General features: G+C 40.1%; 1 protein-coding gene across 1 annotated transcript in view; it reads right to left on the bottom strand.

The window, feature by feature from the left end:
- LOC140186220 (cadherin-4-like) overlaps nt 1-21,997 on the bottom strand; it is a 753,218-nt gene that overhangs the window by 254,236 nt on the left and 476,985 nt on the right. The window contains exon 4 of the mRNA XM_072240216.1: nt 12,317-12,490. Within this exon, the coding sequence (XP_072096317.1) occupies nt 12,317-12,490 (174 nt within the window). The remainder of the gene's footprint in view (nt 1-12,316; nt 12,491-21,997) is intronic.

The raw sequence follows: 21,997 nt of genomic DNA, 5'->3' as shown, positions 1-21,997 counted from the left end.
AATGTCTGCTGTCTGGGTACCATATCCGATGTGGACGTTGGTGACCATGGTTTTCCATACAGATCTATCCCTTGTTCTTTGGATGACTTCCATTTCCTCGATGTGTAGCCACCTGGCTAGGCTTTTCATGTACATAAGCCGAGGTCTTCCTCTAGGTTTGCACCCCTTGATCTTTCCAGAGAGTATGAGTTTTTCTAGTTCATCTTTCCGCATGATGTGTCCCAGTAAACTGAGTTGTCTTTCTCTTATTGTTGGTATGAGTGATTGGGCTCTCTAGTTGTGGCAACTATAGATAATAGTTAATTAAATTTTCTCACATCTGAATATTACAGTGATTGATTCTAAGCATAACTCAGAAGCCGTCTTCAGACAAGAGGGCAAGAGAATCATAGGTACAGTACTGTGCAAAAGTCTTGGGCAAACATATACAGCAAGTTTGCCTAAGACTTTTACACAGTACTATAGTGATTTTATGTATTATACTGTACTGCTGCCACACAAAAAATGTTTGAAATCAAATGACCTTGTCTGGCGTCTCAGCATTGGGGTCTGCAGCCATACTATCCCCTGCCATGGCACTCCTTCTCTGTCACCTGTCCCACCACTCCTGTAGCGCTCCACCCTTACCATTCCTAACATCCTTTGCTTCCACCAGATTTACAAACTCTCTCTCCGCTCCACGTTGATAAATACAGTACTATGCAAAAGTCTCAGGCACCCTAGCTACATATATATATGTGACTAAGTCTTTTGCACAGTACTGTAGGTCTCTAGATGGGGAAGGGAGAAATAAAAAGATGGGTAAAGAGGGGGAATGCATGGTGGGATAAAGGAGGAAACATCCAGTAGTGGCAGAGAGGAGGTGGCAACAGGCAGTAGTGAGGCAGGGTTTGGAGCAACCTCATGAAACCATATGTTACTGATCACTTAGCAGAAACCTCCATCACAACTCCTGGCTCTACCTCCTCCCATCAGTTGAACATACCAACCGGAGACAGAACACAGAACAGTATACGCTTCCACCTCTTCCATGACAGTGGATTCCAGATGGCGACACTGTGGTATACAGAGAGGAGGCAATAGTCTTTGGGTTTCCCATCACTGACTTGGAATTCATGGTATCAGCTTAAACATGGGAAAAGATCCATCTCCTTCACTCTTCAAATGAACAATGCTACCAAGGAGTAAGGTCTATGGTGTTCAGACCCAGGTCAGCAGTCTCTCTTTACAGAAAGACTGAGTTTGTGCAGCTGCTCTGCTTATATGCAGATTAAAAGACGTTTCCTATGTTCTAAGATTATTGTCATTATTAGACTGTACTTTATATTAGTTTCCTTCAGTTTTTTTGGTGTTTTCTTTCTTGAGGACAACTGGTGGGTGGGTGGATCTGTTAATTTTTTGTGTGTGTGGGTGGATTGGGGGTTTGGTGCCACTGTCACTATTGTTTTCTGTGAGTGAAGCGGTCAAGGATTGTTATTGTGGCTGTTTTTTTGCTGCGGGTGAGGGAGTGAGGGATTTTGGGGTCTGCAAGTTTTGTTTATTTTCTTTTTCATGCCGGTTGGGGGGGGGGAGTTCGTGTCTTTTCTTTCATCCTTCTCCATGTAATGGCTATCTGAAGTAGACAAATATCAGAGTTGTAATATACATGCATACTTTGACAATGAAATGAACCTTTGAACCTTAATCTTTAGCATGCAAGTGCTAATGATAAGGTTGAAGCACTCACAACTATAATCATCCAGACGTGTGGAACAGATGATACTTCTCACCTTCCTCCTGACATCACCATAATCGCAGAAGTCAGTCTTCAGCCAATGTGGTTTACTCCAAATGTCATCAAGAAATTTGGCGAGAGGACTGGTCATCAAAGGTTATGGGAATCAGACAACATTCTACTACAACGCTGAGGAGCTGCACTAAAGAAATAAACAAAATATTCTGCAGATGTTAGAAACCCAAAGCAAAACACACAAAATGCTGGAGGAATTCAGCACATCAGGCAGCATCTATGGAGAGGAATAAACAATTGATGTTTTAGGTTGAAACCCTCCATCAGGTCTGGAAATGAAGGAAGAAGCCCAAATAGGAGGGTGGGGGTGGTGCTGAAGGAGAAGGAGTACAAGCTGGCAGGTGAGGTGGAAGGTAGGTGTGTTAGGGAGGGATAATGAAGTGAGAAGATGGGAGATAACAGGTGGAAAAGGTGAATGGCTGAAGAAGGAATGAAGGGTCTCAGCCTGAAATGTTGATTGTGTATTCCTCTCCATAGATGCTGCCTGCCCTGCTGAGTTACTCCAGCATTTTGTGTTTGTTGCATGAAAGAACTAGTTGTGCTTCCTGCCAAGTTGTTCTGGTACGGTTGCAACACTATCATGAAGCTGACAATGTGGAAGTTGCTCAGGTATCTTGCTTACAAAGGTCCAATCTAGATAATAACTGTCCTTTCAGTCAACTCTCGATTATTACAAGGTTTTAGGACGATTGAATGGCTCTCTTATAAGATAAGATTGATACTTGACCTCACAATCAACCTCACTATGATCTTGCACCTTACTGTCTACCTGGCTGCACTGCACTTTCTCGGTAACTCTATTACTGCACCTTTGTTTAAACTTTGTACTATCTCAGTGCACTGTTGTAATGGATTATTTTGTATACCATTCCTACACTGTATCTAAGTAGAGTGAATACAGTGTTTTCACTGTATCTAAGTAGATACACCAATAATAAACCAACTTACCTCAGGAAATTAAGCACTCTATGCATGGATCCACACATCAAGTCCCAGACAACATTTAGTCAGGAGCTGATAACAAACATTCACACTGCACAAATGGTAGGAAATGACAATCTCCAACAAGAGACAGTGCAGCCAAAGGTAATCAGTTGTATTGCCATCAATATCCTGGAGGTCATCACTGAACAAACACTTAATTAGCCACATAAATACTGATGCTAAACACAGGTTAGAAACAGGGTTACTCACCGTATGACATCACTAGGCCTTTCCACCATTGATAACTACCATACAGAGCACAATGGATGCCTAGATGAAAACTACTCCAGCAACACTCAAAAAATATCCAATGACAAAGTAACCCCCCTCTCCTCCCACTGACCTGGTAAGCTATCCAGCACCCTTAACACTCATTCCCTGCACCATCGGTGCACATTGACTATCAAGTCCACTATCCACACAATGCACTACACAGGCTACTCCCAAAAACACATCCCAGCCTGTGACTTCTATGACTAAGAAGAGCAAGGGCAACAGGTGCAGTGGAATACCGCCACTGGATTTGGAAAAGTATAAGCAATCCTTCACCAATTGGTTTAACACTATAACCAGCAGCCCAGAAGGAGAACCAGAAAAACTGTAACCATTTCAGGCAGTGGCTCATCACCTCCTTCAAGACAGTAATTAGGTATGGGCAATGAATGTTGACCTAACTGTCGATAGCCAGATCCTAAATAAAGTGTGCAGAAGGGAAGGGGTCATTGCTACTTAGTAAAGCTTGTGTTTTGTTCTTCATTTGAGATCTTGACATTCAAGGACACTTTTATTCAGAAGCCCAAAGTGTGCTGACACACTGGAGCTGGTGGTGAACTTCATCACTGGTGTGTGCCTTCACTGGGTTGGAGCTCCTAAGATATTTTAGAATGGAGAAGAGGAGGAATCTCTTTAGCCAGAGAATAGTGAATCTGTGGAATTTGTTACCACAGGCAGCTGTGGAGGCCAAGTCTTTACGTATACTTAAGGCAGAGGTTGATAGATTCTTGATTTGTCAGGGCACGAAGAGACACGGGTGGGGCGGAGACTGGAGATTGGGGCTGAGAGGAAAAATGGATCAGCCCTGATGAAATGGTAGAACAGAATCCATGGACCAAATGGCATAATTAAGCTCCTATATCTTATATGAAAATTAGTCTATATTTTCAGGGTGTTTTAGTCTTATCTTATTTTGGCTGTCACATCATGCAGCTGGGACAGGCTAGAAGATGGTCCTTGTATTGCAGATGTTTCATTTAAAACCCTTCCTCGTGTACACTTCAGTGAACAAACTGAAAGTTCATAGAGAGATACAGCATGGAAATAGGTCCTTTGGCTCACTGAGTCTTCAACAACAATCAACAACCATTTGCACTATTCCTGTGATAGATCTACTGCTTTATCTCACCTTATTCTCATGAAGTGCACCCCAGATTCTACCACCGACCTAAACTTCAGGGATAACGTACAGCAGCCAACTAACCTACCAACCTGTATGTTTATGGAATATAGAAACTTATGCATTCACAGGGAGACTGTGAAAACTTAACACACACAGTCCCTGAGGCCAGTTGCAAACCAGCTCTGTGGCACGATGAGGTAGGACTCTACTAGGCTTGGAGCTTGGCATCCAATGTGCCAAATAATAACTGGTGTCTTTATTCTGAGGTTCTGTAGTGGAGGCTACTAAAGTTCAACAGATTCCCATTCATCCTGTATATTAATTGCCTCCTATAGGAAGCTTCTTTGACATTAGGTACATTAGTGCACAGAAATTGATTGAGAGGATTGGAGATATGACACAGTCTGCACTGGGTTTGGATGAGTGGTGGATACAATGACTCTCCTCAACCCCTTTTGCCTGAGTCATTTTTTTTTCTAGAATTAAAGAGCTACAGAAGAGGGTCTTTAGCCTTCTGGGAACCTGCATCAATAATCAAGCTCCCACCTACATTAATCCTCCATTAATTGCACTTTATTCTCCCCAAATCCCAGATTTTCAACTCACCTATACACTAAGGGTATTTTACCATGGTCAATCAACCTATTAATGTGCACATCTTTGGGATGTGGGAGGAAACCAGGAGTAGCCAGTGGTAATGCATACGGTCACAGGCAGAGTGTACAAACTCCACATGTGAGGAGTAGCCAGTGGTAATGCATACGGTCACCGGCAGAGTGTACAAACTCCACACGTGCAGCACTGGATGTCAGAACTGAACACAAGTTGCTGCAGCAGCGAGTCAACAGCTTGGCTACCTGTGTGTATCACTTCTTGTCAGGCTTTTCTGGTATAGCTGCAACACCAACATTGAACTGACAATTGCCCAGATATATCCTGTGCACTAAATGGAAACAAATCCATTATCAGTCCATCAGTCTATCCCAATTATCAGCAAAGTGTTGCAAGGTTTTGTCAAGAGTTCCATCAAATGACACTTCGACACTGATAACCCGCTCACTGATATTCAGTTTCAGTTCCACCAAGAACACCTCCACACCTCATAACAACATTAGTCTAAACATGGGCAAAAAGCTGAATTTCAGAGTCGACACTAAATGTCCTTTATCACATGGCACTATTTTAATACTGTGATATCGAAGTCAATTTGAAGACAATGGGAATAGAGAGGAAAACTTCAATTCAGCACTTCGCATTCAGTACTCACCGCGTTGGGAAATACTGACAAGCAATGAGCACCACAAGGTCACTTTGGAGACTGAGGGAAAGTATTCTATAAGGTATCCTGCACATTGCACATGAAGTTGATCATATAGTTGACAGTAAGGAGAGAAAATTTCAATTGCAGTGGGTCTGTTCACTTGGGTAAAAAAATGGCAATGGAATTTAGTTCAGGGAAATGAGAGAAGTGTATTTGGAGAGATGTAACATGGTAGTTTGGATGATGCTAAGAGATTTATCAGAACAAAAAGAACTTGAAGCACATGTGCATAGATTCTTAAAGGTAGCAAGACAAAAAACAAGGAGAATACTTCTATGATCTCCAAGGATAGAGATTGACTTCCAAAGACAGGTGGACTACAAGAATTACCAAGTCCCTGCGGCTAACCTGCTTCAACATCACTCTGAGCTCTCTCGCTTTGCTGCTGATCTCAAAATCTAGAGTAGCAGTAGAAAGCTCAATCCTCATTTCAGAAAATATTTTTGAAAATTTCTGAGAAAGATCACAATAGTTTCAAAGGCTTCTCACAACACATCAGAAAACCCATTGCTGTATGAAGTCAGTCTTTCCAATTGGATAAGGCAGTTTGCTTACTGTATGAACTTGGAATTCCAAGGTAAAATTACTTGCAACTGGTTGTATAATGAGAATTGAATTAAGGCATAGGATATGAGGCTAGACCTTTGGTTTCCAATATAATGCAAGTATGTAACAACTCAAAAGGCAAGCGTCAATTTATTTTACGAGCTCATCTTAAAAATGCACTTACAATGAAGCCTCATAACTGTTGTACTCATATATTCAGAGATAAATACCAGATTAGAAGTACAACTCATGAACATCCATAAAAATAATTATGTCTTATAATAAATTCCACTAGTTCAAACAGCAAAGAAGTCAATCCTCAAAGCTACAAATGCTAAATGTTTTATACTGGAGTTAATTTATTGCTTTAGATGAAGAAATCAGTTTGGGGACAGTATAAACCTTGAACAAAAATTAAAAGGTGCATCTAAATGTATCTTAAATAGTTCAACTAGAATTATCTTACCTCGTGTATTACAACTCTTCCTGATCTTGGATTAACATGATCCATTACATCAATTAATTTTAGACATGCTCCTCATATTCAGCTCTTCCCTTGAGCTTAGTCAGTGGTGCTGCTCTGATAAGGGTAAGTGTGAAAATCACTTACTCTCCCTTTGCAACAACCCTAATGGCTCCCATTTTTACCAAGCCAGTTTGATATTTGATGCAAGAAATGTAAATAATCTATACAGAATTTAATTTCTACAGGAGATTAATTATGTGGCTATTTGCTATCAGAGAACTCAAGTATGTTAGCAGTTTGGGGATTCACTTTATTGATTTTGGAATTCAGTGTAGTCTGAGCATCAAATCATGTATTTTAATTAATTTCATAGCCTGAAACAGGCAATATAAAAGCAAACTAAAACCATTTTTCCAATAATAGACTTCTGCAGAGTATAATAATATTACTGATGGTGACAATTACTCATGTTATCACCTGAAGACAGTGATGACTTGTAAAACAAACATCAGTTTTATCACATCAATATTTACTTATTTTGATCTCCTGCACTGTTTATTAATAACAGCTGGGATATTGCAGCCATGATAATTATCCCATTATCAAACATTATGTGAAAAACATATCTAAAAAACCCATGATTGATTAAATAACGCCAAACTTCTCTTGGGATCTGCATGATGTTTTATAGCCTTTTAGCTGACGTCACTGGTAACATTTGCTCGATGCATTCCCATCAATTGCCCTTTAGGAAGATGACCTTCCAAAGAATTCATTGGGTTAGAATACCCATTTGACTCTGATACCATTACATAAAGCAAAGTCACTTCGTACCATGAGAAGTTATCTTACATGGCAGTACTGGATTGCCAAGACTTTAGGAAATGCATTTTGGACAACACTGAATGAGTATATGTAGTGTGCTATTTTATACAGCCACAGTTTCAGAACATTTCAAAAATCTTTGTGTAATCGCTTCTCTGTAATGTTAACTGCTGAGGCTAAAGTAATGGTTTCTCTGTAATGTTAACTGCTGAGGTAATGGTTTCTCTGTAAACAGCAATGTTTGGGTTATGACCAGAGATAATGGGAGTTTGGAATTCAGTGGCTATCCAATGGTAGAAATGTTATTCTTTCTTGTGTGTCTGGGAGCCAGAGTTTTCGCGGGTTTTCGTTGAGGAGAGAAGAAGAGGAAGGACACGTGTGGAGAGCGCTGGTACACCACTGGACGACGTATACTGAGTTCCGAGGGTCTGAGAGTCGGCGACGTTTGGCGGAGATCGATGGTGGAGGAATGCCTACTGAGTGAGCTCCAACTGATACTGTGACTTTAATTTGGGCCCTTTTTTTGTTTTGTTTATTTTCATACTAACCCTATATTCAGATTAAGATTTATAAAATCTATCATTTAATTGCATATGGTGTACTGTCTGATATTTTGCGTTGTGGGTTTGTAATTGAGTGAATGGGCCTGCATTACACAGCATCCACACAAACGTGAATACCGAGTTTAGCGGGGCCGAAAGCTGATTCCCTTAGATGAACGTGAGCGGGCGAGCCTGAGGGTTACAGTTGTCATAACATAATCTATAACCCTACAAACCTTACTCAATCAGGAGTCAATCAAATTCCCTTTTGAACTCCTCAGCTAGGGAACAGATGACAGAGGTTTATTGCAGGATTCTCGAGAGTAGTGGAATTAAATGAGAAAATGCTATACAGTTCACTGAGCAAAGAGTTTCCCATGAGACCACGCTTCACTTATACTGTGAACGAGGCTGAATAAAGTACTTTCACAAGTCAATAAAGAAATTACTCCGTCTATTTAATCTTCTGATTGATATCAGCAACTTTAGGTAATCAGGATGTACTACACAATAATCCCAACAAATTTTCAATTTCCATCTTCCATAGAAATTTTCCAGTGAATGCCCAAAGACAAATACATGAAAAATATATTTACTGCCTTCTTTGTTGCAGGGGAAACTCTTCAGATTTTGGTTCGAAGGGGATGAAAAAAGTGGGCAGTGAAGAAAAATTAGCTTATTTTTTTCCTCTTTCTCTGATTGGTGCACCTAAACAGTAAAAGGATACTGTGCCTGTGATTGTATACATTATTCTAGATTCAAAGTTAGAAGTGATGCTGAAAGAATCAAATTATCGCCACGGGCTAGGGTTACCAACATGATGGTCTTTTGGGTGTAATCAAGCAGGTGGCACTGAAAATGACCCCAGCATATGACAGGAAATGGGGCTAGAGAAGCCAGGGTGAAAACTTGTTTGCACAAATAAAATATTAACCAAAAATAACACTATATATTTTAAGCATTTTGTCAAATTCTTCATCTTCATCACTGCTCAAGTTTCTTGTGTTTTCCGTTTCTTTTCTTTCTGCCTTTTCCTCACCTGTTCATTTTTTTCACTACTTATCTTCATCATTCCTTTATTTTACTGATATTTTATTTATCCTTCCACAATCCAAAGAGGAGACAAGTACTGCTAAGTGTTCAACAGGTCAAACACCCCTACTTTTCTGTCCACTGAAAGGTCCTCCTCTGAAGTGATTGCCAGCTCAGAGGGAATAAAATCACACCCAAAAGGTTAACCCGTCATCTCTTTGAAGAGTCAATCGATCTGCTATGCACTTGGAGTTCTATTTCTGGAAATCATTGACTTTTTTCTTTTTCTATAGATTTCAAACCATAACCACCTGAATAATATTGTTAAATGCTGCATCTGCACTTCAATAAAACTGCTGCCAAATTTTACAAAGAAAATACGTGATCCAGTGCAAGGTTAAAGATAAACAGTCAATTTGTTGTGGGCAGTTCACGACCTATATCTGGACATTTTTGCAGTACAACAACTCTAGAAAATTCAGAGGACTGAAAGGGTACAGTGCATGTTGCAGCTTACATGAAAAACAATTTTCCACGTGTTCATAATGTATGACAAAAACTACTTTGTATGCATAAATAAATGTCAAAGCTGGTCTCAGATGCTCTGCAGCACATAGCAGCTGTAGAAGTAGTAATGACAACAAGAGGACTGGCTTTCAAGCAATAGGTAAAAGTGCAACAAAATGCAGGGACATTAGAGGCAGCTCCAAACAAGATGGCTGAGTATTTTCAAGTGATGGTTTAAGTTAAGCAACAGGTACACAATTCCCAAGTGTAATGTCCCACATGGGATGTCAAGTAAACCAAATACTGTGGGCAGCAAAGCTCAAACTATGTAGAAATCTATAAATTAGAACAAAAAGAATTAACTATTCTGCGGGTTAATTAATAAAGTTAGAGTACATGGAATGGTGTGGGCAGAGTGGAGCAGAAATGTCTTGGCTCCTGCATGCCCTAATTCCAAAATAATTACAAATAAAAAATTTGGCCTAGAATGTATGCTGAACTCAGTGGAATTCCAGATCTGGCATCCCATCTGACTGCTGATTTCCCCAGCATTATGAATTCCATCAAGATTGACACATTCAGAAGGCATACAAGCCCAGGACTTACTGTATGTCAATTTGAGTAGCCAAACGTCAGTGAGACCCTTTGGAATTGATGTCCGCAACCAATGAGATTGGGCTCAAAGACAAGTAAATTGCCCAGTATTACCACTTTCAACTGGCCTCTTTCCCAGCATTGAGGGCGTAAACTTGTGATACAATAATTTCTCTCAATAATGTAAAAAAAACTGCCTACATTTAGTAGGACTGCTGAAGTAGTTCCAGTGCCCAGAAAGCAGCAAAACCAAAATATGTCTCAAATATTGTGTGCATGAGGTCTCTTATTTTTAATCCCTTCCACCCTGTGCTATTGTGTGTTAATTATTCTGGTGAGTATTCAGACTAGGTAAAGCTGATAATATATATTACATGCTTCTGAACAGGTAGGGAACCAAGACAATGCTGCCTCTCGTGAGCACAAACCAAGCCTTAACATGGCTCCATTCCAGGATAACTTGGAAAATGAGATCTTGCTGTATTAAGCTGAAAGTGCTGTCTATAACAGGGGTCCCCAACCTTTTTTGCACTGCGGATCGGCCGACCCGGGGCGGGTAGGGTCGCCAACGGACAAGAGTAGCGGTCAAATACGTTGTGTTTACCCCGAGAATGACTACAATGACCATGAAGCCTTGCGCGGGCACCTGTGTGCGCATGCGTATGCGTGCCGATTTTTTTCTACAAATCGCTTTTGGCGATTCTGTTCGGAGGGGGGCGGGGTTAATCACGACCGGAATATAGGTGATAAGTGGCTAATACACTCGACTTCATTTCTAAAAGGGTTTATCTAACGAATTTAATATTAACACACAGCGCATATTTTCCTCGCATGAATGTAGTGATAAGTCAATTATCAGGGGAGGACAGGGGAGCTTGAAGTAATTGTTGAACGAACTTCCAGTAGAAGTGGTAGAGGCAGGTTCAATATTATCATTTAAAGAAAAATTGGATAGGTATATGGACAGGAAAGGAATGGAGGGTTGTGGGCTGAGTGCAGGTCAGTGGGACTAAGTGAGAGTAGCATTCGGCATGGACTAGAAGGGCAGAGATGGCCTGTTTCTGTGCTGTAATTGTTATGTGGTTATATAAGTCACTTATAAGTCAATAGTATCATAACTTTTTAAGTAATGTTTGGATATCAAACACACAACACATATTTTCCCCCTATGAACATATCAAATCATTGCAACACACTAATATCGCTGAATCAGTGGGAGCCCTGGGCTTGCTTCCCTGCAACAAGACGGTCCTATCAAGGGGTGATGGGAGACAGCGATACTCGAAGGGGCTTCCTTATGTCCAGTCTATTCTGCAATTTAGTTTTTGTTGCATTCATTACAAAGATATGTTGGAAATGGAAGCAACTTTTTCAGTGCTTTCATGGCTATCTCAGGATATTCAGCCTTGACTTTGATCCAGAATGTCGGCAGGGATGTTATGTCAAACATATTTTTCAGCCCACCGTCATTTGCAAGCTCGAGGAGTTATCTCCTTCAAGCGCTAACATGGATGATGCGCAAGTAATGACCTCGCGTGCGCAATGGCTCAACAGTGCACGTGACAGGGAATGAGGAAAGGTGCAGCTGACTCATATCACCAAATCATATCGGTTCCTCGCGGCCAGGTAGCACATGCTTTGCGGCCCGGTACCAGTCCATGGCCCGGTGGTTGGGGACCGCTGCTCTATCAGATATTGAGTCTCTTAAAGAAGGTCATTTTGACTGAAAGCAAAATGAAAACATCAAACCCTTTTTTTTCATTTCCTGCAACTTCACTTCATTACTTGAATTAAAGAATCCAAGTTAATTCTGTGGAAAAGCCTGTCAATTCTGTCTATTCTTTTCCATTTGAAAGGTACAAATAGATCATAACTGTTGGCCAGCGATCCTTCTCGGATTAAACTAACATAGGTATATATCTAAACAGCAAAAAGTCATAAGCAAGCTCAAGTATTTAATATTGATTTCCCTTTTTGAAGCTTATAATTAATATTGGCTGGTTAGATGCAGCGAAGACGAAATAATGCTGAATGGATTAACTGGATTTATATTTCAGGTAACTAGAAAGACTCGTGAATTATTTGCCAGAAAATATTATCAGGCTGAACAGATGACACTTCTAATTTATGCAGGTAGGGCACGTCAGACAAAATACAAAATGAGAAGGAATCCTTAATTCCATTTGGTTGCAATTATTTTTCTAAAATTTGACTTGACAGCATTATGCTTAGAAATTGCCACTTTCCAATGACAAAGGAACGTGTATTGTTGCAAGGTGCATAATGGAAACACTAATACTTTGACATTACTTACTCGAACCAGCTGGACAGGAAAAGGACCTCGAGAATTTTCTGGCACGTTTATTGGAGGAATGACCCAGTCCCTCTTTTGTCGTCTTAGCCCATTGGAGATCTGTGGTTGGCGCCATGGAAACAGTGTATTATCCAGCTGTTGTGAAGATTCAGGAAGGACATTTTTCTTCTGACTCTGTTCATAAAATAAAATAGAAAACTCTTCAGCTTTGACTTTCAGGAATCAATTGTTAAAGTGGCCCTGATCATCAGCTTAACTCAATGGAAATTCACATATGTAAACCAATCAAAATATTCCAGTCCAATAGCTTAATTCAATTTATTAGCTCCTGTCCAATTTAACCAGCACATGTATGTGAGATTATCCCATAAAATCAGCTTGACTATCGGAACATTTACATGTCCGTAATCATGACATTGGATTTTGACAATAAATCTGCAGTAAAAAGCACAGCCTTTTCCAAAATTCATAGATTCTGTATATTTTGTAAATATATTATTTACTCATATTGTGGTCAGAACACCAGATTAATTATGTGACCCAGTAAACTGAACAAGGAAGAACACAATTTATTTACAAGTCATTGTCAGGATCTTATTCTCCAGCCTATTCCCACCCAATTGTGATCCTTTGGAAAATGTGATAACAGAATTTGGTTTCGTATCCAGAAGTGCCACCGTCACGTCCAGTAATTACTTTATTCAGCACTACTGCTCATTGGTTAATAATCATAAATTATACATCAGTAGTGCTGTCAGCCTTTAATGAAGCTCTGTTTAATTGTACTGCATTAATCTACTCTATTTTTACCTGACTACGTTGGAAAAACAGAAAACATGTCTCCAGATCAACTAGAATTGCAAGTGCATAAAGAAAAATCAACATCTGTGGCCTCCTTCAATGTTATTACAAAGGCCAAGATAATCTTAAGGAACAGTACCTCACTTTCTATCTTTTTAAGATATCTATCTGTATTTTTTAAGACTCGGTATCAAGTTTAACATAAGGTAACACACTTTGAAGACATGAAAGACTGCAGATGCTGGAGCCTGGTGCAATACACAAAACGAAAGAGGAAGTTAGTAGGATAGGCATCATCTGGAGAGGGAAATGGAACAGTTTTTGAATCAAGATTCTTCATCTGGGCTGGTTCTGATGACGGGACGTGATCTGATATCTCAATGGTTCATTCCGTTCTAGATGCTGCCTGCCTCCATTTATATCAAAACTGGTCAATTCTACACTGGGTCATCGATCTGTAACACTGAGTCAGTTTTTCTCTCTCCCCTGATATGGCTTGATTTACAGAGCATTTCTTGAAGCTCTACATTTCATAGTTTTTACATTCCTTTGTTTCCCTCAATTTAATTTCTCTTATTTATTTGGTGGGTAGGTTATTTAGCTACCCTGGTGTAGTGGGTGGCAGGAGAAACTATTTGCTGCACATGCAAAAGAGAAACAATGGGCTAGGATGTTGGGACTTAAGTGTTTGTTCTGAGTGGCACCATTGATGTAACAGTCTGGACAACCTCCAGTGTTGTAAATAATATTGAGTAATAATCTATCAACTAGATGAATCTATCAGTAGCTTGTCACCATGGCAACTCTAGATCACTCTATTAGAGATAATTTCTTTTTTCTATTCATTCCCCTATTACTTTCTCTACAAAATGAAAGGAGCATAGAAGTCTTCTGAATTTCATGGAATATAACAGCACATTACAGGCCCTTCCATCCACGATATTGCACTGTCTTTTAAACTACTCTCAGATCAATGTAACCCTTTCCTCGAACACGTTTCCTAACTTTTCCAGTCCTGATTAAAGGTCTCTGACCTGAACTATTCAATCAAGTCTTTCAACAGGTGCTGCTTGACCTGCTGTATCCTATCAATATTTTCTGTTTTTTTTTATATTTCAGATTTCCAGCATATCTTGTTCTTCAATTTTCAAGACTATTCCTATATTTGCCCTTTTAAGAGTGGAGCCTTTTGACATTGTAAAACTATTCAATAAATAAACAATGAAGAGGAACAGAAAATGAATAACCGCAAAGGTAGTTCGAATCATTCTAAACAATTTTTAGCCTTTTATTTGACTAAAATATGAATTTCAACTTTTCCAAAGCAAGACACTTATGCTTTTGTTTTGAAGCGGTTCCTTTAACAGAAGTAATATAAATGGTTATATTATAAATAGCAAAGGGATAGTGAGGGATAAAATTGGCCCCTTAGAGAATCAGAGCTATGTGCGGAGCCAAATGAGATGGGGGAGATTTTAAACAATTTCTTTTCTTTGGTAATCACTAAGGAAAAGGATATTGAATTGGGTAAGGTAAAAGAAACAAGTAGGGCAGTTATGGAAAGTATGACGATTAAAGAAGAGGAAGTACTGGCGCTTTTAAGGAATATAAAAGTGGATAAGTCTCCGGGTCCAGACAAGGTATTCCCTAGGACCTTCAGGGAAGTTAGTGTGGAAATAGCAGGGGCTCTGACAGAAATATTTGAAATGTCATTAGAAACAGGGATGGTGCCGGAGGATTGGCGTATTGCTCATGTGGTTCCATTGTTTAAGAAGGGTTCTAAGAGTAAACCTAGCAATTATCGGCTTGTGAGTTTGACGTCAGTGGTGGGTAAATTGATGGAAAGTATTCTTAGAGATGGTATATATAATTATCTGGATAGACAGGATCTGATTAGGAACAGTCAACATGGATTTGTGCGTGGAAGGTCATGTTTGACAAATCTTATTGTGTTTTTTGATGAGGTTACTAGGAAAGTTGACGAGGGTAAAGCAGTGGATGTCGTCTATGTGGACTTCAGTAAGGCCTTTGACAAGGTTCCAATCGGAAGGTTGGTTAGGAAGGTTCAATCGTCAGGCATTAATATCGAAGTAGTAAAATGGATTCAGCAGTGGCTGGATGGGAGACGCCAGAGAGTAGTGGTGGATAACCGTGTGTCAGATTGGAGAATGGTGTGTAGCGGTGTGCCTCAGGGATCTGTACTGGGTCCAATGTTGTTTGTCATATATATTAATGATCTGGATGATGGGGTGGTAGACTGGATTAGTAAGTATGCAGATGATACTAAGATAGGTGGCGTTGTGGATAATGAAGTAGGTTTTCAAAACTTGCAGAGAGACTTAGGCCAGTTAGAAGAGTGGGCTGAAAGATGGCAGATGGAGTTTAATGCTGAAAAAAGTGAGGTGCTACACTTTGGTAGGACTAATCAAAATAGGACATACATGGTAAATGGTAGGGCATTGAAGAATGCGGCAGAACAGAGGGATCTAGGAATAATGGTGCACAGTTCCCTGAAGGTGGAATCTCATGTGGTAGGGTGGTGAAGAAAGCTTTTGGTATGCTGGGCTTTATAAATCAGAGCATTGAGTATAGGAGTTGGGATGTAATGTTGAAATTGTATAAGGCTTTGGTAAGGCCAAACTTGGAGTATCGTGTACAGTTCTGGTCACCGAATTATAGGAAGAATGTCAATAAAATTGAGAGAGTACAGAGGAGGTTTACTAAAATGTTGCCTGGGTTTCATCTCCTAAGTTACAGAGAAAGGTTTAACACGTTAGGTCTTTATTCTTTGGAGTATAGTAGGTTGCGAGGGGACTTGATAGAGGTGTTTAAAATTATGAGGGGGTTGATAGAGTTGACGTGGATAGGCTTTTTCCATTGAGAGTGGGGGAGATTCAAACAAGAGGACATGAGTTGAGAGTTAAAGGGCAAAAGTTTAGGGGTAACATGAGGGGGAACTTCTTTACTCAGCGAGTTATGGCTGTGTGGAACAAGCTTCCAGCAGAAGTGGTTGAGGCAGGTTCGATGTTATCGTTTAAAGTTAAATTGGATAGATATATGGACAGGAAGAGAATGGAGGGTTATGGACCGAGTGCAGGTCGGTGGGACTAGTAATTGTTATATGGTTATATGGTTAAGTAAACAGCCGATCGACATGCACGTCCGTCTATTGGTTCTTACAGTGGATGTACGGGAGAGATTAAGAATGCTAAGACATCATAGTCTAGCCCTGAGTTCCTTCTCAGAGATAGTTGCCCTGAAGGCAGATATGTTTTTAATAACCAAATCCTTCTGGCAATTCCGTCAAAAGTTGACATATGCTTCTGTCAGCACAGACCTTGTGAAAATTCTGCAATCATTCAAGTATCTTCAACATGGATGAATGGCTCCAGTTTGACTAGAATGAAGAGATCCTTCTGCTTCTGGAGTTAGATTCTTGCAATTTCCATGGAACTAGATGACATTTTAATTGGAATAATAATTTCACAAACAAAATTCATAACAAATAGATAAATATTGATAAGCTGTGTAAGGGAGTATTCTGGAGTTATGTGAGTACAGCAGATATTAATTCAAACAAGAACCAGGCTTCAGTTCTTAGTGTAAATGTTAGTAAGCTCAGGAAACTTGCAATTAGCCATCAGTTTTTTTCTACGTTGCAAGCTGTAAATTGAAGGTAAAAGCACAGACTGCTCCACAGACTGAGAGATTGCAAATGCAAGAGCCAAACTTTTAAATAAATGGGGTTGTGTTAATTGGCTTGCATCAAACCAGGCAACCTACGCTAAATTATTTGCACTATTGTGACTGAATTCAAGCTGGCAGACCAGATGGATGGTCACATGGTTACAGGTATAGACAATCAATAGGTTTTGTGTACTTATGATATTTGTATACTCAGAAACAGCCCTGAAAATATTAATTTTGGGTGTCTGGGATTTCTGCTCCCAGAAGCTTTTAGACTTCTTGTCAGAATTACTTCGCGTCAAAGCTGTTTAAATATTCAGAGGGATCTGTCACTATAGCTATATAATTCAAAGAATGCATTGCCAACCCAAAAAATTGAAGGAAAACAATTCATTGTAGCTATTGAAATTGTATTGTTCTAGCTCTTGTACTATTCATCTTAGGGGTATAAAAATGTGATGTACCTTAGGGTTTGGGAGCCTCTACTGAGAATGTCTCCTGAATGGTACTTGCTTGTGATAAGTAATAAAGTCTTTTGTATCACCAGCTTCAGTGTCTCTCCAGTGACCTTGATCATAGTCACAACATTTGGGGGCTCATCTGGCATACGTGTCTGACCCACTGGTGGCCAGTGACTTAAGATGTCTAAGGTGGTACCCATGCTCAGATTTCCTCAGGTCAATAAGGTATCAAAGAATATGGCAGAGAGCTGGTAGATATTTAAGTGTAGTTCATGTATGCATGAGTGTTTGTGTAAGGGACGAACTATAAGCCACTTTTGCATTGCGTAGCTTGGCAAAACAGGGCCACCAGGTGTGAAAGGTGGATACTGATCATTCGGGATGACAGAGGGGTGCACATATACCGGTTTTCTCCTTTTTCTCCCTCTGTCCATCTCACTATACACCTTGCCCATCCTCTGGGCTTCCCCCCTCCCCCTTTATTTCTCCCTAGGGCTCCCGTCCCATGATCCTCTCATATCCTTTTTGCCAATCAACTGTCCAGCTCTTGGCTCCATCCCTCCCCCTTCTGTCTTCTCCTATCATTTCGGATTTCCCCACCCCCTCCCACTTTCAAATCTCTTACTATCTTTTCTTTCAGTTAGTCCTGACGAAGGGTCTCAGCCCGAAACGTCGACTGTACCTCTTCCTATAGATGCTGCCGGGCCTGCTGCATTCACCAGCAATTTTTATGTGTGCTTCATGGTAAGGGAGCTGACTGAAACGGCAGGGGTCACTCCCAGCTGGATAGAACCACAGCTGGTGCTTCTGACAAATGACATCTGTGTTTGTGTACAGACCTGGTGAGACAGCCAGTGGAAACACTGGACTCAGGTTAAACTGTATGACTTGTTTTCTTATTGCTGACACAGTCAGAAGAAGGGCTCAAGTCCGCCCAATAACAGTGTCATTACAGAGATCTAAGTGATGAACACCAGCCTCCCGTGTCAACTCTGACCACATGTAATGGGAGTAGACACACAGATGAAAGAGAATGGATACACAAATGCAGAAGATGGGGGTGGGGGGGGGGCGCGTAGAGAAAGGATGTCATCAATCTCTGAATAAAGTTTAATGTACAATAGTAATGAAACCCCAGGCTTCCTTGATACACGGTCCTGCTCTGGGCCAAATCCTATGACCACTTCTCTCCTGCATCTTCTCTCTTCATCTCCTCTCGAACAAAAGGCCCAAGCCCAACTTTAGTGTCTCTCACCAGGGAAACCTCCCCTTAATTTGACCATCCTAATTGGATGGCACATATTTCTCCTCATCTCTTATCTTCAACAATAACCCAATCAAGCTGAAAACAGAACAGGCTGCTCTTACAGAACTGCTAAATGAAATACATACAGCATAATAGTAAAAATATGAACGGGGCATTACAGTAACTATACTTTGTAATGAAGGCTGGTTCTTGGAGGAAGATGATTAGTTGTATAGATCAGAAAAGATATTGGGGAAAATAGATGCAAAGGCAGAGACATCAGTTTCCATAACCTTGATGGCAAGGCAGACCTAGAAAGAGAGGAAATCACACACAGCAGTGGAAGGCTGCCACCCCAGCTGAATGGGAAATGGAATGAAATAAGGTGGCCCCTTTCAGTGGTAGGGCCAGCGATTGAAAGGACAATCCAGGAAGACTTCTTTTTTGCTATTTGAATAATAATCATCCTAAACGCTCCTTTATATGGTTCTAAAAGAATGTTTTTTTAAAATCATTTTGATAATCTTCTTTCATGGCATGGAATATGAACTGTTGCCTGTGAACCTGAATCAAAGTTACCTTACTGTGACCTGCCCACAGAGTAACTACTGACAGCCTCTACTGATAGTTTTAACTATTTCAGATTAAAGGGGTGAAGGCAATGATCCTGACCCGGATCTGGGCCATACCCTCCAAATATCTGGACCTGGCTCTCGGTTTTTTTGCACTACCTTACTTTCCCTTTTCTATTTTCTATTTATGATTTATAATTTAAATTTTTAAAATATTTACTGTCGATTTGTACTCCAGGGAGCGCGAAGTGCAGAATCAAATATTGCTGTGATGATTTACGTTCTAGGATCAATTGTTTGGCAACAATAAAGTATAAAGTATGTGATCAGATTTCTGGAACACTTTAGTGCCGTCTCTTTAGTGCCGTAGATCACCAATTAGGGATGTTAGGTAGTGTAGATGTAGACACACATAGGTTAGTAACTGGGAAGGGATCTGAAGTGAAGGGCATTTTCCCTGCCCACTTAATCAGAAACTCTTTAAAGTTTGGCCTTCCTGGGACAGATTTATGTGAATATTGCAGATGTTAATTCAGACAAGAACCAGGCTTCAGTTCTTAGCGTAAATGTTAATAATTCAGGAAGCTCGCGATTAACCTTCAGTTTTTTTTGTAAATTGCAAACAGCCAATTGAAATTAAAAGCTCCACAGACTAAGAAATTGCATATGCAAGAGCCAAATGTTGAAACGATGGGATTGTGTTAACTGGCCTGCATCAAACCAGGCAACATGGGCTAAGTTATTTGCACCATTGTGACTGAGTTCAAACTGACAGAACAGACAGATGGTGTCACTTAACATATCAAACTCAGACTATCAATAGTTTTGTGTAATTATGATATTTGTGTACTCAGAGATAGCCCTGACAATATTAATTTTGGGTGTCTGGGATTTCTGTCCCCAGAAGCTTTTGGACTATTTGTATGTTTTAATTTGTGACAAAGATGTTTAAACAGTACGCGGAGTCTGTCACTGTAGATATGTAATTCAAAGAAGCATTGACAACCCAAAATATTGAAAGAAAAAATAACATTGTAACTATTGAAATTGTATTGAATCAGCCTTTGATCTTAAGGGTATCAAAATGTGATGTCTCTTTGGGTATGCGAGCCTCTAACGAGAGTGTCTCCAGAATGATGCCTGCTTGTTGTGATGAATGAAGACTTATATGAAACCAACTTCAGTATCTCTCCAGTGACTTCGATCACAGTCACAACAAACAGAATATACCTTTGGAAGACACACAACCTACGTAGTTCTCAATCGCTTCATGTTTTCAAATGAAGAATGCATGTGGTGCAATGAAAACTCATGCTATCGCTCAGCTTCGATTAACTGTGTGGGATCTGTAAATAACTGGAACAAAATATCGGTGCTTCAGTGGTTCAATCTAATATCAGAGAATGTACTCAGTATACAATCTGAAATCCTTACTCTGTGCAGACATCCAGGAAATAGAGAAAAAAAATCCCCAAAGAGTGAATGACAGAAAAAGTTAGAGCCCTGCCCACACATACACAAGCAGTAAGTAAATGGAACAAAAGACAGCTGGAGAAATAGGGTGATGCCAATGGACAGAAACTGGAAACCTAGTATCAAAACCATCCCAAGCTGCTATACACTGGTAGCTAGAGCCTAAATATCCCTGTGGCAGGAGTGATATCCCTCGCTCTCTCCAGCTAGTGAGAGAGAGAGCCTATCTGAGATGTTGAGGTGTTGGGGATGGACAGCAATTTGTGATGGACTCCAGATCATGGTCTCTGGTGGCTTTCCTATTGCTTGCACAAAGGGGCGGTGGGGGGTGGGGGGAAGGGAGGGAGTATTAATGCTTTTGCTGCTACTTGTGTATGGGAGGGGGAGGGGTGCTTTGGGGTTCCAACTTTTTTCTGTCATTCAGTCTTTGGATTGTTTCATTGTTTCCCGGATGTCTGCAAAGTGTAAGGATTTTGGATTGTATACTGTATACGTTCTCTGATACTAAATTGAAACATTGAACCATTGATATTGACTGGATATTGGAAGTCGACCTAGGGTCAATATTCCAAAATGATCCAACATACTTAGCCCAGCCCATATATGGCATAATTTCTGAAAGTCCTTGACTTAATAAAATAATTTCAAAATGTACACAATATTTAGTTGAATTACAACAATGGAATCCAAAGAGTTAAACTTTCAAGAATTTTTTGCTTAGCATTCCCTTTTAGAGCACAGAGGGAAAGGTAAATTCATTAATGGATATTATTTTGAATCAATTATTAAATTTGGAAACTAGCGCTGAGACTTGTGATAATATGTATGCATCATCAAAGTGCCTGGTAACAACCTACAATTGGAGAAGTATTCACCAACCACCAGAAGCTTAACTGACCAGGCCTAGCAAACACTATGATAATAAGAGCTGTCAGAGGCTCAATAATCAATGGTAAACAATTCACATTTTGACTCTTTAAAGTCTTTCCTGTGCCTGCAAGGCATCAGCCAAAAGGGCATTAGAACATGCTCCATTCCACTGGGTGGAATGCAGCTAACAGAATCCAAGATAAACAGGCTAATTTAATTGTCACCACCTTAACCTTCATTCCCTCTTCAGAAGCACAACATGATTGCCGTCTAACTGGCAAACAATGTTGCAAATGAAACAATTTAGTCATATCATTTTATTAGCCCTCAACCTCTGACTGTAGAAAGAGCAGGGCTAGTACTTCAATGGGAACTTTAATTATACAAGTTCCCTTTATTGCCAAGCCACACTCCATCTTGAATGAACATACTGTCATTCTTCATCACAATGGGCCAAGCTCCTGCTGATCCCCATGTAACACCAGCAAGCAGGCACCTTCACCACACTGGTTCAAAATCTGATCATTCAATACAGGCTTCAATGTAATTGGGGGATACAATTAGTATACAC

The sequence above is a fragment of the Mobula birostris genome, chromosome 2 (assembly GCF_030028105.1).
Source record: "Mobula birostris isolate sMobBir1 chromosome 2, sMobBir1.hap1, whole genome shotgun sequence".
Taxonomy (NCBI): Eukaryota; Metazoa; Chordata; class Chondrichthyes; order Myliobatiformes; family Myliobatidae; genus Mobula; species Mobula birostris.
Note: the sequence above shows the minus strand (reverse complement) of the source record. Positions and strands in the feature narration are given on the sequence as shown.